General features: G+C 40.3%; 1 protein-coding gene across 5 annotated transcripts in view; it reads right to left on the bottom strand.

Annotated features, from left to right (window-relative positions):
* The window catches only part of RALYL (RALY RNA binding protein like), a 1,196,807-nt gene that overhangs the window by 108,884 nt on the left and 1,068,158 nt on the right, over positions 1-19,765 (bottom strand). For all 5 annotated transcript variants that reach the window (XM_040354532.1, XM_040354535.1, XM_040354531.1 and 2 more), the window contains one exon: positions 2,120-2,167. In XM_040354532.1, coding sequence (XP_040210466.1) covers positions 2,120-2,167 — 48 coding nt within the window. The remainder of the gene's footprint in view (positions 1-2,119; positions 2,168-19,765) is intronic.

Genomic DNA, 19,765 nt, shown 5'->3' with positions numbered 1-19,765 from the left:
TGGGTTCACACTAGTGTGAATTTGATGCAGGATTCCACACATACAATTTTCATGTCAGGAGACCGTGACCAGCTTTTAATGGAGGCGGTTGACACAGCTCCGGGGCGGCTGCTAAATGATTTGCAGAAGAGTCCTATCCATTTCAGGTCCAAATCCAGCCAAAAATGTGGGCGTAATTTGTCCCTGAAACAGAGAACAGGGACGCACCGGACCCCTGCTGCGAGCCAATCCCACACAACAGGGTGAACCCAGCCTTAAAATGACCAAACCAAAGTCTTGCCTTCAATCCCAATGAAATGCTGTACCATAATTTCAGCCAGTCCATTTAAACAGTATATGACAAACATATATATAACAAATGCAAAGGTCTTAGCAGCAGCTACAAAAAAAACTACTGTCAATAAAAGTAGTTTCCATTGGTGCTAAATATTTACAATCTTTTAAACTGTACAATGACCTTGACTGTTGAAACCATCTGTTCAGTGAAGATATGGGCAATGTACATAAGTTGCATATGATTTAGATGAGAATCAGATTTTTTTGAAAGTCATTTGTGGCAAGATCAAAAAACCTGTAAGGATTCACAAACCATTTTTTTCCAAACAGTAGCATTGTTCCCTATCACACTGTGGCTCTGTAAATTACATACAATATTCATTTACTAAAACACTGGTCACAGACAAGCAGTTATCTTCTTGAGAATGCCAGCAAGGAAGCAAACACCTGCACTCTGCAATGCTGAGACACACCACTGTTTCTCTTAAGTCTAGTATACACGGGCTGAATGTCAGGCGGGATAAGCCGGCTCAACAGAAACCATCTGACATTTGGCTTATGTGTATGGCAGTCGGTCCAATATAAGCTTCTTTCAAAGACTCATGACCAAGAACAGTCTGCCGACCAGCTCCCTATCAGTGCTCTCAGTCAATGGCTGACCAGAGTGCTCTGGTGGGGGGGCTGTTTTCCTGTCAGAACACAATAGCACAGCAGGGGAGATCGTTGTACTAACATCAGATTGTAAGTACAGTGGCACCGACCTGACCTGTGAGTTTTTTTCATTCAAGCCGCAGGCTTGAACGAAAAAAAAAAAAAAAAAACTGGTAGCATGTACGAGGCTTTACAGAAATGGTCGTGATCATTTTTTATTATGAAGTGTGAAAGATCATCTCCATCACAACAAACATTTTCCAAAAATGAAAACCCCCCTTTATCAAACAGCTTTGCCAATGTTTCTCATTAGGACGTTGAATGGGACAGGATAGGGGCATATGTGGCATATTATTCAAAGTGTTGAAAATCAAACTGAGAACAAACATTTATTATACTGCAGCTTACCGTTCTTTAGATGTGTTAGCTGCATTTGTTTTTTTTTTGTTTTTTTTCGTGCTAAGTATATTTTCTACAAGTTCAGAAAAAGATCTGGTGATCCTGCCAGAAAACATATGTCCCCATAACTGTCTATGTACTGTAATGAAATCTAAAAACAATGGTATCAGATATTTCCCCATTATCTTTTGTTGCACACAACCCACCTTTTCCCCATGAAATATAATAATAGAGATGGAGAGAGGAGGCAGTATTTGTTGACTAAATCAGGAGAAACTAAAGTTACAAAGCTGCCCTTCCATATATACAGTAGAGGCAGCATTGTCACTGCTGGGATCACAGGTTAAAAATAAAGAAAAAAGCCTGAAACTCGAAAAAGTCTAAGCACTGATGGGCTTTGTGTTTGGGTTTACATATCCTTTAATATTAGCACAAGCACAGTGTATTTACAACTAGGCTTTCAAACACTGAATGCCAATATGTCCATTTTACGTAACAGTTTCCCAATCATTTGTTAAAGTGATTTTCTATAAAGAAAACATGTATCTAAATCATTAAAAATTAAGAAAAGAAAATAGGCACAGTGCATCTATTGCCCCCAGAAATCATCCAACATTTCTGTTTTACTTTCTTATTTTATTATTATTTTTTAATAAAAAGGTTAAACTTGCCTCTCCACTTGTTTTATTTTTATTTCTAGTTTTACTGAACCAACCTCTTAATACAGACAGACAGGCAGACAGAAACACACATGCACACGGAAACAGCAGTGAGAAAATATAACTGCACATACCGATTGTAGAAATCTTCCCGGTAGTAATCATAATCAAACTCATAGCCGCTGTAGAAAGAAAACAAAGAACAGTAATGATCTGGTGTCTCAGATAATTACATTCATTGATGTCTGTTGAATGAAAGTTACAATTTAGCTCTAAAGTGAAAGACATCATTTCAAGCCTTTATCTGAAAGCGCACATAAGATTAGTTAAGTATGGTAATTTCCTAGCTTTCTACAATGTCACATCTAACTGCTGCACTGCTGTGGCCAGAGAACACGCTTTAATAATAGACCTTTTCGACATTTCTAAAAAAAAAAACATTTACAGAAGGGGAGATATAATTTACATATTATAACAATACAATACCATGGTTGAATGTTAAAATAAAAATGATACCAAAAATGTGTTCTTTCTAACTTTTGGATGGAGTTATACTGTGTCACCCAGACCCTAGATATATTTCTATAGAGATATACTGAGAATTTGCTGGGGAACAAGATAAACTAGCTTACAGAACACTGGCTATCCAAAAGAACCATGGCAGTAATCGCTCTCCTGAGGTCACCAATAAAGCTGAGCGCTAAAAAAAAAGTTACACATTTTGCTTAACCACTGTGCCAAGCTGTGGTTTCCAAAGCGAGCAAAGTCCTTTCTTGTATTAAGAGAGGTATGGATTCCAGAGAGAGAGATATAATTTTGCCCCTGTACAAATCATTAGTAAGACCTCATCTGGAATATGCAGTTCAGTTTTGGGCCCCAGTTCTCAAAAAGGATATCGGGGGAACTGGAGAAAGTGCAGAGAAGGGCAACCAAACTGATAAGAGGCATGGAGGAGCTCAGCTATGAGGAAAGATTAGAGGAACTAAATTTATTCACTCTTGAGAAGAGGAGATTACACATATATAAGGGGTCCATATAGTGAACTTGGTGTTGAGTTATTCACTTTACGGTCAACACAGAGGACAAGGGGGCACTCTTTACGTCTAGAGAAAAAGAGATTTCACCTCCAAATATGGAAAGGTTTCTTCACAGTAAGAGCTGTGAAAATGTGGAATAGACTCCCTGCAGAGGTGGTTCTGGCCAGCTCAGTAGATTGCTTTAAGAAAGGCCTGGATTCTTTCCTAAATGTACATAATATAACTGGGTACTAACATTTATAGGTAAAGTTGATCCGGGGAATATCCGATTGCCTCTTGGGGGGATTAGGAAGGAATTTTTTGCCCTGCTGTAGCAAATTGGATCATGCTTTGCTGGGGTTTTTTGCCTTTCTCTGGATCAACTGTGGGTATAGAATTGGAGACCACTTACCAGCTGAACTTTATTCCTCTGTTGAACAACATCAACACTAACTTAAACAAATTAGCCTCTAGAGTAGACAAAGGTCATGGATAGGTAGGATAAACTGTTTTAAAATGGTAATCCTTCCTAAAATTGTATATATAAGATGCAGATGTTACCAATCCCAATCCCAGACACATATTTTTAAATACTAAATACGCTATTGCGTAGGTTCATTTGGCAGAACAAAAAGCCCCGTATAAGTCTGGAGGTGTTAACGAGAGATAAGGCATAAGGTGGGTTAGGGCTACCGGATATAAAAATGTATTACACTCCTTTTCTTATGTCATGGGTGGTTAAATGGGTAAAAGAGAATAAAGAAAAATGTGGGTTAGATTGGAAAGTCAGATTGTGTATAAAAGGGAGGAGAAGGAAAAAGAGGAAGGAAAAGGATAGGACGTGTAGTAACCTAAAAAATAAAATAGCCTTGGGACTATAAGTGAGACAGCGGCTAGTAAGATAAACCATGGTCTCAAGCCCTATTACTTGTAGAAAGACGGGGAGCATCAGTGGGGGAGGGAAAAAAAGGGGAAAGAAGAGAAATAGGAATTGTGGGACTTTAATATGAAACACACCACACATGGTATGATATAGTTACTGTGACAGAACATCAGTATAAAGCTTGACGCGGGATCCCCCGGGGATCATGTTTCCCACAGTGCTCCCAGATGCCAACATCACTGGTTACCATTTATTTACGTTATCTAATGGCTAATCTACCCATAGGTAAGATTGTTGGGACTCTACTCTACGTCCCCTCCTCGGTTTTTTATATGAACTAAATTACCATTTAGCATATTTTATTCTATTATATTTACAGAGATACCCAGGTCATACTTGCTCCTGATGAGTTTATCCACGAAACACGTCAAGCTTTATAGTGATGTTCTGTCACAGTAACTAAATCATACAATGTGTTTTTTACCTCTGAGAATTATGAATCAATTAATTTATATCTTGCCAACCAGTATAATGTTTATCATGTTTTTAGACAATCATGTCTTTATGTGTTTCTACTTTGTATTATATACATTATTTTGGATACAGTGATGCATATTATGTTATACCATAGGTACATTTACGTTTTATGTAATTCATTATGTGATTTAGCAATCATGCCTATTACTATTTGTACAGTATCTATTGTAATGAATGTTCATTGCTTGGTATGCTCTAGTGTATCCAATAAATGTTATTTCAATTTACTAATTGATTCATTATATTCCGGTGGTGTGTTTCAGGTTAAAGTCCCACAATTTCTATTTCCCTTTCCTCCCCTTTTTTTCCCTCCCTTCCCCCTTTTTCCCTTCCCCACTGATGCTCCCCTTCTTCCTACAAGTAATAGGGCTTGAGACCATGGTTTATTTTACTAGCCGCTGTCTCACTTATACTTATATATTGCAGTCCCAATGCTATTTTATCTTTTAGGTTACTACACGTCCTATCCTGTTTCCTCCTCTTTTTCCTTGTCCTCCCTTTTATACACAAGGGATGGAGACATTGGCTTATTAGCAGCCACTGCCTCATCGAAAGTCCCAAAATATATTTTTTCTTTTTAATGGAAAGTCAGATTGGTAAGGTCACTTTAGGGTAAGTGATATGGATCTCAACACATATAAGAGATTTAGGTGAGCACACTCACATGATCACACATATAGCAATGGTAATGTGGGACACGGTGGACAAAAGAGAAAAATGGGGACTTAATTCCCATTTGATACCATTATGCAACACTCATTATTCCTGGCAAAGAGAGCCTGTTTGGGAATTGGATCACGCACAAAGACACACAATTAAAATACATCACAGTGGGTGGTAAAATGTACACTTTTCAGGAATTGACTAATAAAAAGAGTTAATGGTAGTAAATAGGTGGAGGTATGCACAGTCCCTCCACCAATCGATTAGGTCTGAGGGCTATTTCTTTTTTTTTTCTCCCTTTTTTTTTTTTTTTTTAATCTCAATGTTTAGGTTATTTCCGGTGAACATTTATGTATACAATATCTAAAAAAGGTTAAAGAAGGAATGTGATATTACCTAGGGGAAAAGTTCAGTATAAGGGGTGTGAAGGTATACAAGGAGATCCGATTCGCCCTGTGCCCCGTGGCTTATGAGTGATGAAAAGCAAGGGCAGTGGGGGGTGGGGGTAATAGACCTGTAAAATAAAGAAGAGGTGCACGGGATGTGAGAACCGCGGGAGACTCTCCGCTGTGCTTTCACACTTTCCCCAAAGCGTCTCTCCTCCTGATTGGAGGGAAGTCGGAGACGCATTGGGCGGGGGTGTTTTTTTTTTTTTTTTGATCACCCCCGTTTTTTTTTTGGCACTCGGACACCTGGACGAAGGTCTTGAGTTCGAGCCAGAAGGGGGGGGAGTAAGAATTTAAATTTATTTTTTGATTTTCTTTTTTTTTTTTGGTTGGACACTGTCCCTGGGTTGCTCCTGTGGGTCATCTCCCTCGTCCAGTATACACCAATACGTGGGGTGAGAAGATTAGTAGGAGCCCGGTACGGGGATAACTTAGTATATAAAGGATAATGAAAATGACCCCGGAAATGCATAGATTAAACATAACATCATATAATGTGAAAGGCCTAAATATCCCCGAGAAAAGAACGAAAGTGATGATGGAATTAGGGAGACTAAAAACACAAATCGTGTTTTTACAGGAAACCCATTTCAGACAAGATAAGACTCCAAAATGGAAGAATCAGAAATACCCAGTGGTGTATATGGGGGCATCCCAATCCTCAAGAGCAAATGGGGTAGCTATTCTTTTAGCTAAAAATTTAATCTGGAAAGAATCGAAAGTGGTTACTGATGAGGAAGGCAGGTTCATATTGATAAAAGGGACAATAAATGACCGAAAGGTTACACTGGTAAACATATATCTCCCCAATGAAGACCCGGTAGCTGCCCTGAGGAAATTTGCAGAAATAATAAATGAAAACAAAGAGGGGGTTCTAATACTAGGAGGAGATATGAATATGCTTTTGGACCCAAGTCTAGATTCTTCCAAGGGAACATATGGCATATCCAATTCTAAACTGAGACAAGCAAGAAATATACTGTATGATATGCAACTAGTAGATAGTTGGAGGTCCCAACACCCCCAGGATAGAGACTACACTTTCTATTCCAATAAACATAAAACTTACACACGAATCGACTATATTTTCCTAGACCGAGCCATATTATTGAATTTAAGGGATACTTCAATTGGATCTATCACAATTTCTGACCATGCCCCAGTTAACTGTCTTATCGACTGGGGAGTATCAGGATTTAGAGAATGGAATTGGAGGGTTAACGAAACCTTAATTAAAGATCCAGAATACGAGGAGATGATAGGACAGGAAATAGATACATTTTTTGAAAGGAACAGGGACGACTAGACATCTCCACTCTGCAATTGGGAAGCACACAAGTGCTATTTGAGGGGAATGTTAATATCCATGGGGGCCCATAGGAAGAGAAAATTAGGGGCCAAGGTAGATACTCTATTGAGTGAGATTAAAAGAACGGAAAATGAACATAAGAGAGTGCAGAAAACAAGCAAGGAGGAGAAATTGATATCGCTGCGAGAAAAATTTAATTTATTACTGATGGACAAGGCCAAAGCGCAGCTGAACAGATGCAGAAGGACTTATTACGAATTTGGTAACAAACCTAGTAAGATGCTTGTGAATGCACTAAGGGAATCTAGATCTAGGAAACACATAGAGAAAATAAAAATACAGGGAGATAAGTTAGTGAGCCCCTCACACTTAATAGCAAAAGCTTTCAAAGAATACTACAATGGCCTGTACCAAATAGACAATCAACCCGCCGTAGAGAAAATACAGAATAGAGAAGAGAGAATAAAAGAATACCTTATGAAGTCAGAAATGCCTAAAATACCAAAGGAAATTATAGAGAGTATGGAGTGTCCGATTACAGCAAAGGAATGCCAAGAAGTAATAAGGGAGATGAAACCAGGTAAATCACCAGGGCCAGACGGCTATACGTTAGCATACTATAAAACTTTTCAAGATAAATTATTACCAAAATTCCTAGAGGCCTTGAACTCACTGAAAGAAGGGCATCAGATGAGAAGAGAAACATTAGGAGCTCATATAGCCGTCATCCCCAAGGAAGGGAAAGATCCTACAGTCTGCGCGAGTTATCGACCGATTTCGTTGCTAAATGTAGACTTAAAAATATTTTCAAAGATAATTGCAAATAAACTGGCAACTAATATACCATCACTCATACACCCAGACCAAGTAGGTTTTGTACCGGGAAGAGAAGGTAGGGAGAACACACAAAGGGTGCTAAACACCATTTACTTGGCCCAAGTCCACCATAAACCACTAGCACTTATTTCGACCGATGCAGAAAAATTTCGATAGGGTGGACTGGGGCTTTCTGAAGGCTACATTAGAACATATAGGGCTAGGAGTGGGCATGCAGAAGTGGATTGCAAGCCTTTACTCGTGTCCGTCGGCAAGGGTGAAGGTGAATGAGGTACTATCGGACCCATTCCCAATTGGGAATGGGACTAGGCAAGGATGCCCACTCTCCTATTATTTTTATTTTAACATTGGAGCCGCTATTGAGGACAATTCGATTAAATGCAGATATAAGAGGATTTCAGATTAAAGGAACTGAACATAAAGTAGCTGCTTTTGCGGATGATCTATTGTTCTCAATAGCGGCTCCCGACTTATCACTACCTCCTTTGATGAGAGAGATAAGGGCCTACGGTGACCTCTCTAACTTTAAGGTAAATTATAGTAAGTCAGAGGTGATGGGGCTAGAAATAAATAAACAAACAAAGGATCTGTTAACAGTAAATTTTTCCTTTAAATGGTCGGACTCTCACATACTCTACTTAGGTACAAAAATCCCCAAAAATTTAAACAGAATTCTTGAATTGAATTTTATACCGTTGGTAAGGCAAATGAAAGCTGACTTCATCAGATGGGAAAAAGAGACGTATTCATGTTTGGGAGAATTAGCATCTTAAAAATGAACGTGCTACCAAGATTACTCTACTTATTCCAAACCTTACCGGTAAAGATCCCATCAAGTTATCTAAGGGATATAAGATCTAGGTTCGCAAAGTTTATTTGGTCGGGGAAGGCGGCGAGAATTCGGAGGGAAATATTAACTTTACCTAAGGAGAGAGGGGGAGTTGGGTTCCCAGACCCAGTAGGTTACTACGAAGCAACACATATGTCAAGAGTGGTCGAGTGGTGCATGCAGGAGAAGCATAAACCCTGGTTACTCATAGAGCAGAAAATTACAAACATCCCTTTGGAGGGATTGGTATGGATACAAGAAGTAGATATACCAGGGGTCGTTAAGAAACACCCAACCATAGGGGCAACCCTGAGCGTCGTGAAAAAATTATTCAGGAAAACAAAACTCTCGATTTCTCCAAGTCCACTCACGCCGGTCCTAGGTAACCCGAAATTTCAAGTAGGGATCATAGATCCACATTTTAAGACGCTAAAAAGAGCAGGCTGGAGCAGAGTAATACATTTTGAGGGAGAGAACCCAAGGATCAGAAGTGAGGAAAGAGACGAGGTAATAAGAGAGGAACTTGATCCAATGAGACAAAACCAATTAAAAACGGCCACTAGAGCTTTGAACCCAAAAGGGAGACCACTTAGAGACCTTTCAGGATATGAGGAACTGTGTCTTAAGGGAGAGGAGTTGAGACACGGTCTCTCATTGATGTATAGTCTCTGGGTAGAGGAAACAGCACCGAGTGAATTGCCGTTTATACGAGCGTGGGAAAAGGAGTTAGAGGTGGTTTTCTCTGAAAATCAGATAACAAAAATATTTAATTTTACGCACAAAGCTTCTATGGCTACCAGATACCAGGAAGCTGGCTACAAAATCTTAACCAGATGGTATAAAACCCCTGTAGTACTAAACCGGATATTTCCGGAAGTTTCAGACAGTTGCTGGCGATGCGGAAAGGAAAAGGGCACCATGTTACATGTTTTTTGGACCTGTGAGAAGTTAGAGGACTTTTGGAAAATGGTCATGGACACTGTTAAAGACATTGTGGGGGTGGATCTGGGAAGGAATCCGGCTACATATTTACTGTAAGGCCCCATACTCACGACCAAACATGTCTGCTGAAACTGGTCCGCGGGCCAGTTTCAGCAGACATGTTCGGTCGTGTGTGGGCGCGAGCGGGCCGAATTCCAGCAAACATTTGCCCGCCGGGCCTTTTCCCAGCAGACAAATATTCCTGGACTTGTTTTAAAACAGTCCGCTGGAATCCTGCCCGCTCGGACATGTACGGTCGTCAGTACAGACCTACCGTACATGTCCAGGCGCCCGCCGTCCCTCGCATGCGTCGAATGACTTCGACGCATGCGTGGAAGCATTTTAAAGGCGGGCCGCCCACGTCGCTGCGTCATTGTCGCGGCGACACCGCGTCATCGACGCGGCGACACCGCGGACACGCCCCGCGTATTGTTTACGCGCGGACTTCTGTACGATGGTGTGTACAACCATCGTACAGAAGCCCTCTGGCAGACATGTATGGTGAAAACGGTCCGACGGACCGCTTTCACCATACATGTTTGTTCGTGTGTACCCGGCCTTAGACATACCAGTTTCCATGGCCAGGTTCAAAAGTACACTGATAAGACATCTACTGGTTGCAGCAAGGGCCTGTATTCCAATCTTGTGGAAAAGTACAAATATCCCAAATAAACAGCAATGGTTAAATAGAATCTCAGAAATCCAACAAATGGAAAAGCTTACCATGGGCATTAGAGAACAAGAGGAGAAATACAGATTGATATGGACTCCCTATGCAAGATACAGAGAAGGAGAGCTATGAGACAGGAGGGGAGGGAGGGGGGGTGGGGGCAGGAGTGACCCAGGGATGGGGCTTTCCCCCTTTTTTTTTTTTTTTTTTGGGGGGGGGAAGGGAGGGGGGAAGGGGGGGATTATTTTGGAATAGGAAGTGGTTAAGTGCACGGTAAAATATAAAAATTCCGAGGTAGTGAAGTGGATGTAATATTATTTGTATTAATGTACGGAATCCAGAAATATTTATTTGTCTGTAAATGTAACATTATAGTATTAACCATTTACAGTGGAAAAAAAAGGAAAACAGAGATAAAATAAAGAATTTATAAAAAAAGATTCAACAAAGCAGCCAAAAATATACGTTTACTGTGAGAGGACATTTATGATCAAATGCTCTGCCCATAGGCTATAGAAGAATTCTAATGTTGTTTGACTAGTAATATTAATTAATAATTAAAAACTAATTTCAGGAAAAACTAAATACATTTATTTTTCAGATGAAACCGAAATTCATTAACAATATATTTCAGTGTGCACACGTCTAGATATTAGCCAACTCCATTTAATAAACATTATCCATTACTCCATTTATCACAACACTATATTATTGTATTGTATTTTTATTCATAGAAGTAAATTGGCTCTGTGCCTGCTTGTGTGACAGCAGCAGGTCAGGGAGCTCAGTAACGCTGAGCCTGTGGTTTTACCAGGGTGAGCGTTACTGAGCGTTACTGAGCTGCACTGAGGAGAGTGTCACTACCCACTGTGTCTCCCTCCACCACATCCAAGGACTGGTAAACTGAGATTTAGATTTATAGCCAGATTCATAGAGAGTTACGCCGGCGTATCAGTAGATACGCCGTCGTAACTCTGAATCTACGCCGGCGTTAATTTAAGTGTATTCTGGAAACCAGATACGCTTAAATTAGGCTAAGATACGAGCGGCGTAAGTCTCCTACGCCGTCGTATCTTAAAGTGTAATTTTTAGGCTGGCCGCTAGGTGGCGCTTCCGTTGAGTTCGGCGTAGAATATGTAAATGACTAGATACGCCGATTCACGAACGTATGTGTGCCCGTCGCAGTAAAGATACGCCGTTTCCGTAAGAGATACGCCGCGTAAAGATAAAGCTGCCCCCTAGGAGGCGTAGTCAATGTTAAGTATGGCCGTCGTTCCCGCGTCAAAATTAGAAAAGTTTACATCGTTTGCGTAAGTAGTCCGTGAATAGGGCTGGACGTAATTTATGTTCACGTCGAAACCAATACGTCCTTGCGGCGTACTTTGGAGCAATGCACACTGGGATATGTACACAGACGGCGCATACACCGTTCGTAAAAAACGTCAATCACGACGGGTCACCCTCCATTAACATAAAACACGCCCCCTCATCCTCATTTGAATTAGGTGCGATTACGCCGGCCCCATTTACGCTACGCCGCCGTAAGTTAGGAGGCAAGTACTTTGTGAATACAGTACTTGCCTCTCTGACTTAAGGCGGCGGAGCGTAAATACGATACGCTGCGCCGCCTTAAAGATACGCGCCCCTACCTGAATCCGGCTATTAATCTACATTTTACTAAAGTTGCATTCACCGGGCTTCAGACCCAGATTAGGATAAATCTTCAGCAGACTTCTTTTATTTTTCAGACTGCAGCAATGCAAAAAAAAACAACACAAAATAGCAGAGACAAGGAACAAGTTGGACTGTTGTGATGTATTAGAGCTGTACACAAACTTATATCCACTGAAAAAAAAAAAGGTGTTACTAAAAGTTCTAACATACTTTTAGTGCCGATCCTGACCTCCCTGGGGCCCTAAGCAAAACGACATGTCATATTAAACTTGAGAAGCGGGGGGGGGGGGCGCTGCCGACTGTGACATGTCACAATAAAGTTGGGAAGCAGGGGGAGGGGGTGTTCTGCTGTCGGAAATGACATCTTACATTAAAGTGAGAAGCGAGTTGAGAAGCAGGGTGAGGGGCCAAAAATGACTTCTCACCAGGCGGGGCCTCTAGTAATTTGGGGGGCCCTCCGCAACTTTGCGGGGCCCTAAGCGGCTTGCATAGTGAGCCTATGGGGCGGATCGGCCCTGCATACTTTATTTAGCTACAAGTTTAATACCTCATTTATACAACATTGCACATAACTAAGAATTGTGAAAAATATTTTTGTCCCTGTTCACGAGATATACGTCTCCTCGAAACTGGAAAATCTTGAGCATTAGAGAAGTTTCACAAGCTACAAATGTTTTATTCAATTCACACAAGGTAACTATTATTATTAGTAAGATATAACAAAATGTAATCTGATCACAAGTGAGCGTAGTCACCCTACAACAGGAAGCATTTGATTCACAGGATTACAAGGTGAAAATAAGGAAATATACCTTAAAAAAGAAAACTAAGAACCACATATGAGGACTGTTAGACTACAATATATTGCATTTTTGTTTTATAATTAGATCCCCCTTAACAAATCTATGCTTAATCAGCTGATATTCAAACTTGCTTAAACACAATTTTCCAGCCACAGTTAAGGTGCCAGAATTCATCCTTGTCTGAAAATCAAGCCACATGAATGACATGTCCCGGTCCAGACCCACAAAATCTCCACAGCAGAACCATATGCATTTTTGACAAGCTAAACCCAGAATTTGAAACAGTGTAATAAAAGCTGTAACTCTTGGGTGACCTTTATAATGCAATGTTTTTTGGTCAATTATATTTTTTGTAGGTTAAATAAACTGATTTGTTAAAATTTTTATATGATATTAATAAATGTTTACTTACGTAATAAAAATAATAGCAATAATATTAATACATGGTGCTTTAATGCCACTTGATGATTTGATGCCACCGACAGACAAGCACTGTCGGTATGCTCGTTGGCTATCTTAGCCAAAGTAATTATACAAGGAGGTGTAAAGGCACAAGGTTTTTTTATTGTAATGCATTCTATGCATTAAGATAACAAACCTTCTGTGTGTAGCAGCCTCCCCAGCCCCCCTAATTACGTTCCTGACCCCCCATCTCTCTCCAGAGATGTCTACGAGTGTCTAAGCCATTCGGGACTCTCCTCATGATTGGTTGAGACACAGCAATGGCCCCGTTGGCTCCAGAGGCTGTCAATTAAAGTCAGTTAGCCAATCAGGGGACAGAGGGGGCGGGGCCGGGTCAGGACTTTGTGTCTGAATGGACACATGGAGCTCTGACTCTGCATGGGTGCCCCCATAGAGATCTGCTGGCTTAGGGGGCACTCGATAGATGGGAGGGACCAGGAGCAGCAAAGTGGGACCTGAGAAGAGAAGGATCTGTGCTGCTCTATGCAAAACCAACTACACAGAGGAGGTAAGTATAACATGTTTGCTATTTTTTTACAATCACATTAACTACTTTCTCCTTACTGCTATCTCTCTTAGCTGTGCAGATAGTTTTTTCAAACACACCACTTTCTAATTACAAATGGTATATTTGAAATATTCATATGCAATATTTCATATTTACCAGACTGAAAAAATTTAACACAAATTATACAGTATGCTTTAGTACTGAATGTAATAAGTAGAATATTAAATACATTGAAATCATTATCATTTCCTTTAACAAACTATTCCAAATAGTGGGATTTGCTATAAAATGAAAAACTCAATAAACTCAACTCGCAGCTAATGACAGATTAATCTACCATACCTTAAGATGCAATAATGATTTGCAGAGTTCTTAATGAATCCCAATTCTAACAAATCTTGTTCCTCCAATTTAGGTTTGCTAGAGCTTAATAAATTATTGTGTTTATCTGTGATGGGCTATGCAACCATATGCTATAAACAGAGCAACGTTTTAAAAAGATGACATGAAACATAACTATCTTAATTGCTTACATCTGAGTCAGAATATATTAACTTCTAAAGAAATAAATCACAATTTTGTGTTTGATGTTTTCCATGGCACATCAATAAAAATAAATTATATCACTGCCAGAAATGTTTAGATTAATTTTCCGACATTTGCTATAAATTCAAACACACAGTACCAGAGCTATCTGTTTTCTAGAAGGTTGGGCTTGGTAAGCTGTGTGATCATGATTCACAACTGAATTATTTTTTAAGCTAACTACGCAGCTCAGAGAGGGATATGCAATCACAGTGCAGTGGATAGAAGATCATGATTATCCATGAACATGTATATTCAGATTGCCAAAATGTGAATAATAAAGGTTTATTCTACCCAAAAAATAATTCTTTAAATTTCTCAGGCCAGGTTTCCTGATGATGACAGCAGAGGCCCATACCTGTATGCATGCTGCAGTCTCCACAAGGAGCCTGTGTAACAGAGTGACAAAACTGGAGCATATATGGAAGACGATGCATTGTCACACTAGAAGAAGTGTCTGAACAAGAATCTTTATTGTAGGATCACCGTTCTTTAAAAGAAAGTTGCAAAAAAAAAAAAAATACATGAAAATTACTGTATTTATTGGCTTATAACACTCACTTTTTTACCCTGAAAATAGAGTGTAAACTGTGCCTGCGTGTTATACGCAAGGGGCTGTGGAAAGTTTTTTTCCTGAAACTCCCCTCTAAGGCCTCGTACACACGATAGGTTAACCAGAGGACAGCGGTCTGAAGGACCATTTTCATCGGTCAAAACCGATCGTGTGTGGGCCCCATAGGCTATTTAACCTTCGGTTAAAAAAAAAGACAACTTGCTTTAAAATTTAACCGATGGATTGGTAACCGATAGGTCAAAACCGATCGTTAGTACGCACAACCATCGGTTAAAAATCCACTCATGCTCAGAATCAAGTCGACGCATGCTTGGAAGCATTGAACTTCGTTTTTTTCAGCACTTCGTTGTGTTTTATGTCACCGCGTTCTGACACGATCGGTTTTTTAACTGATGGTGTGAAGGTACGACGGACCATAAGTCAGCTTCATAGGTTAACCTATGACAACGGTCCTTTAGACCATTGTCCTCTGGTTAACCTATCGTGTATACGAGGCCTAAAAGTTGGGGTTCGTGTTATATGCCTGTGTGTGTTGCCGATAAATACGGTACTGAGCAAGTTAAAGGTTAAATGAGATTTTAGTGATTGGATTTACATATACTTTAAAGCGTAAATACATTTCAAGACAATGAAAGCAAACCCAGATGCAGGATGTCAAGCCCTTACTAAAGTGGTTGTAAAAGCAGTATTTTTTTTTAAATCTTAATGCATTCTATGCATTAGGATAAAAAGCCTTTTGGGTGCAGAAGCCCCACTCAGCCTCCCTAATACTTACCTGAGCCCATTTCGATCCAGCAATGTTGCATGAGAGGCTGAGCTGCCCAGAACTTCCCACCTTGTTGGCTGAGACAGCAGTGAAGTGTCATTGGCTCCAGCTGCTGTCAATCAAAGTCAGTGAACCAATGAGAAGAGCAAGCTGCTTGCTGTGGGGACACTCAACAGGGGGAGGGAAGGACTAGGAGCATCGAAGAGGGACCCAAGAAGAGGAGGATCTAGGCTACTCTAGGAAACCCGCTGCACAGAGCAGGTAAGTATAACATGTTTGTTATTTCCAACAAAAAAAAACTCAGACTTTAGTATCACTTTAAGTTACAGAAATGCGCTGACTGCAGAAACATGTATTGGTGCGATGCAGTGTCATTCAATTTGAATGACATCCCAACTAACCTTGCCAACAGACTGTGCTGCCAGGAATGGTACATATATGACTACAGGGAGAGGGTGCATTCTCCCAATGCACCAATTGCCACTGGTTGAAATGTAACCCATATTTAGGATTTTTAAAACATGTGCATAAATAACTGTGTATGTGCTTGTTCAATGTATACTTACCAAAGAGGTACTATTAACAAGTCCCCAAATCTATTACTGGTTGGTTAATGTCCAGAACACAAAATGGGGGAAAGATCACCACCTGCAGTGTTTTCATTTACAGCTCTCTGTAGGATGGAGACATGCAGACAACTCTATACTGTATATAGATCGGGGTTCTTGCATAAATGGTCATAAAATCTTGTCTTCTCCCTATAATAATAGTTTAGGAAAATCGCATTTCCTCATTGACAAAAATAAGTATCACAACAATATGCCCCAACCCAAAATCAAAATATTATATGAAGGTACCAAGGTAAAGATAGAATCAAAGGTACCAGTGACTAAGTGGGTATTGTTTGGACTACCCTGTTCACTATGTCATCTCCATAAGTCAAGACTGGAAAAAGAAAACCAAAAGTAAATCAAAAGTCACAAGCCCCCACCCACAGAGAAACCCTTCAAAATTAAGATGTGGGGATAATATGCAAAGAACAACCTATAAAACAACCATGTAGTATCTGGAATTGTAGAGTGCTCCCTAGCATAACTTAAAGATGTGCCCCTCAGTTTACAAAATAATAACAATGGCTTCTGCAGTGTTTATTTACATTTGGTTTGCTTTTTGTCTTCTTGCTTTTTCCCTCTAGATCAAGGATATGAAAATTAAAATATCATCATGCCTCTATGGGTGTCATGCTTGTGGCTGTCAGAGTCTTGCTATGCCTTAGGGGCTTGTAGCTCTGCAACAGCAGGAGGTCACAATCAACACGTGATATACATAATGACATTATCATGCAGGTAGCACGGCAGCCATCTTTTAACATTAGCTTGCACTTTATTCAGCACCCTATTAATTTGGTTGCTTCTCCTATTTTTTATTTTTTTTGCACCTGTCAGGACCTGGAATTGAACCTGGGACGTCAGCTATCTGAGTTGCTGGACAGCACTCTGTCGGATCCTTTGGACAACCCTGCCTTGTGCCATGATTTCTGCTGAACCTTGAACGCTTTGTTCCACCCACAGACTTTCTAATATAAGCCATGTCTCTGCACTTCCTCTTTGCCAGAATATTGTGCTGTGCTATCTCCAGCCAGTATCTAGCTCCTGTCTTCCATGCTGCCGTCCATATTTGCTACTGCTCGTTATTGACCCTTGGCTTGTTTCTCGACTAATCTTCTGCCTGATCTCAACCAGCAACTACTCGTTATCGAACTTTTGGCTTGTTTACCAACCACACTTCTGTTTGAGCCTTGCCTGCTTATCCGCTACTGGACCCCGGCTTTTCTCCATTTTTGTTTTCATTGCAAAACAGATGGCATCTTTACACCAAAAAATAAAATTAACCTTTTTGTTAATACTTAAAGGTAAAAAATATTAATAAATCTAATCCAGCCCTATTAGACTATCTAACCAGTGATATTTTTAGATTTGCTATAACATTTATATAAATCTAAGGCATGGCATTACAAAACAGCATATGATTATGAAGAAAATATGCTAGGATTGTGAAACACGAGGCAGGCAGTCATCCCTCTGTAAAACCTTTCACTAATCCAGTTTACTCTCCAACTGAAGGGATAGCTGTGATTAGTAACACCATCAGCATTAAACCATCAACACCAATACTAAACAACTCTTCTAAGAAAATAATACAGAAAATGACTTGGTACAGTACTTTGGCTGTTTGTCTTTTGGATTACACAAGCAACTTCTTCTAGTATATACAGGAGTACACATACAATGACTGAGATATAAAAAAAGTCACCATATTCATACAGAGCATAGAGTCTTAAAGAGAAAGTAAACCCTCTCATCCCCCCAAAAAAAGTTTGACTTCTGGGTATCGCTGCTCCGGCGCTGTGACTGGCCGGAGCAACGATGACGTCACTCCCACACATGCGCGCGTGAGCCGCCACTAACGGCATGATGCCGTTAGTAGCGGCACACTCAGTGTGCCTGCGCCCGATGTCTACGGCGCATTCGCCATAGACATCGGTGCCGCTATTTTTTGCAAATATCTCCTAAACCTTTTAGGTTTGGGAGATATTGTTTGCACCTACAGGTAAGCCTTGATCTAGGCTTACCCGTAGGTTAAAGTGGCTGTAAAGGCTTTACAACCACTTTAATTAGCTGGTAACAAAGTTTTGTTACCTGTAGGTGCGATATTGTTTGCACCTACAGGTAAGCCTTAATCTAGGTTTGATTATATATGTAGCAGCTGATTTAAACTATCAGTTTAAATGAAAAAAAAAAAATTAAAAATCAAAGCACTAAAACCATCTTTGAAGACTACACAATGGTAAAACTGGCCAACCTTATTTCCTTAGCTACTGACAGATCAATATGTCATCCAATAGCAAAAATACTTAGTAATACTTTCTATATTGAGTTACTTGAGAATTCATTGACTCATTGCAAACCTAAGTCTCTCAATTCAAGTTTGTGAGTTTTTAATAAATCCCTTATTTCATATTGAAAAACGAAACAACATGTGCCAAAAGGGTTTCCCTGCTTCCTGAACGAATATCAAATATCTGCTAAAAAATTACATGAGTAAGTTATAAATCAAACTAAAAAATGCTACAAAAAGGTTTTAGTAGATTTTCTATACATGCTGTATAAATCAAAGCAATATTTCACTCTAAGGAGTGTTAATTTAAAAGAAAAAATTTGAAATTCACCAGCAACTCAATATCCAAGCCATCATTAACCTGATGGGGAAACTTCAAAAACAGAGAAAAGTGACTTTCATGCAATCATAATATCAGATTACCCAGTTATCCTTTCATGTCCAAAGTAACGAAACTGAACTTGATAAATCTTAATAAGTTCTTCAGACAAGCTGTGATGACCATGGGGTGCCATCAACCAGAAAATTCCTAATGTCTGCTTTATCTTTACTGAATGTTACACACTGGTATATCTTCAATAATAATTACTATTAATAATTACTTCATATTTAATGACACATAAACATATAGGCCCGGATTCACAGAGAGTGGACGCACATTACGCCGCAGTATCGCAAATAATATACGCTACGCCGACGCATCGCAGAGAGGTAAGCATGGAATTCACAAAGCCACTGCTCCCAAAACTGCGCTGGGTTTCTATGGCGTAAGCTGGCGTAGGTGGAAGTGGGCGTGAGGCATGCAAATGAGGAGTGACCCCATGCAAATGATGGGCCGAGCGCTAGACAGATACGTATAACGAATCGCGTATGCGCCGTGACGTGGACGCTTCCCCCGTGCGCATGATCACAACCACGTCGGAACAACTGCCTAAGATACGCCAGATCACTGCCTACCGCGTGAACGTAACCTACGCTCAGCCAGACACACGTCTAACGTAAAATACGCTGGCTTGAGTTCCCTGGTGCAGACCTTTGCATGTCTGCTGCTGGGTTACACCTCCTTTATGGGGCTTAACTTTACGCCGGACGTACAACTTACGCGCACATCTCGTAGCCTGCGTCGGGCGCACGTACGTTCGTGAATCGCCGTATTTCCCTCATTTGCATATTTAAAAGGCAAATCAATGGGAGCGCCACATGCGTCCAGCCTAAATGTACGCCCAGGCACATCTTGGTTTGTGGGCACAGATACTCCGGCACATATTTGCACTTACGTGGCGTATCTTGAGATACGTCGGCGCAAGTGCTTTGTGAATCCGGGCCGTAATGTTTATCT

This window comes from Rana temporaria, chromosome 5, assembly GCF_905171775.1.
Source record: "Rana temporaria chromosome 5, aRanTem1.1, whole genome shotgun sequence".
NCBI classification, from domain to species: domain Eukaryota; kingdom Metazoa; phylum Chordata; class Amphibia; order Anura; family Ranidae; genus Rana; species Rana temporaria.
The sequence above is the reverse complement of the archived record's forward strand: the minus strand, read 5'-3'. Positions and strand labels throughout refer to the sequence as shown.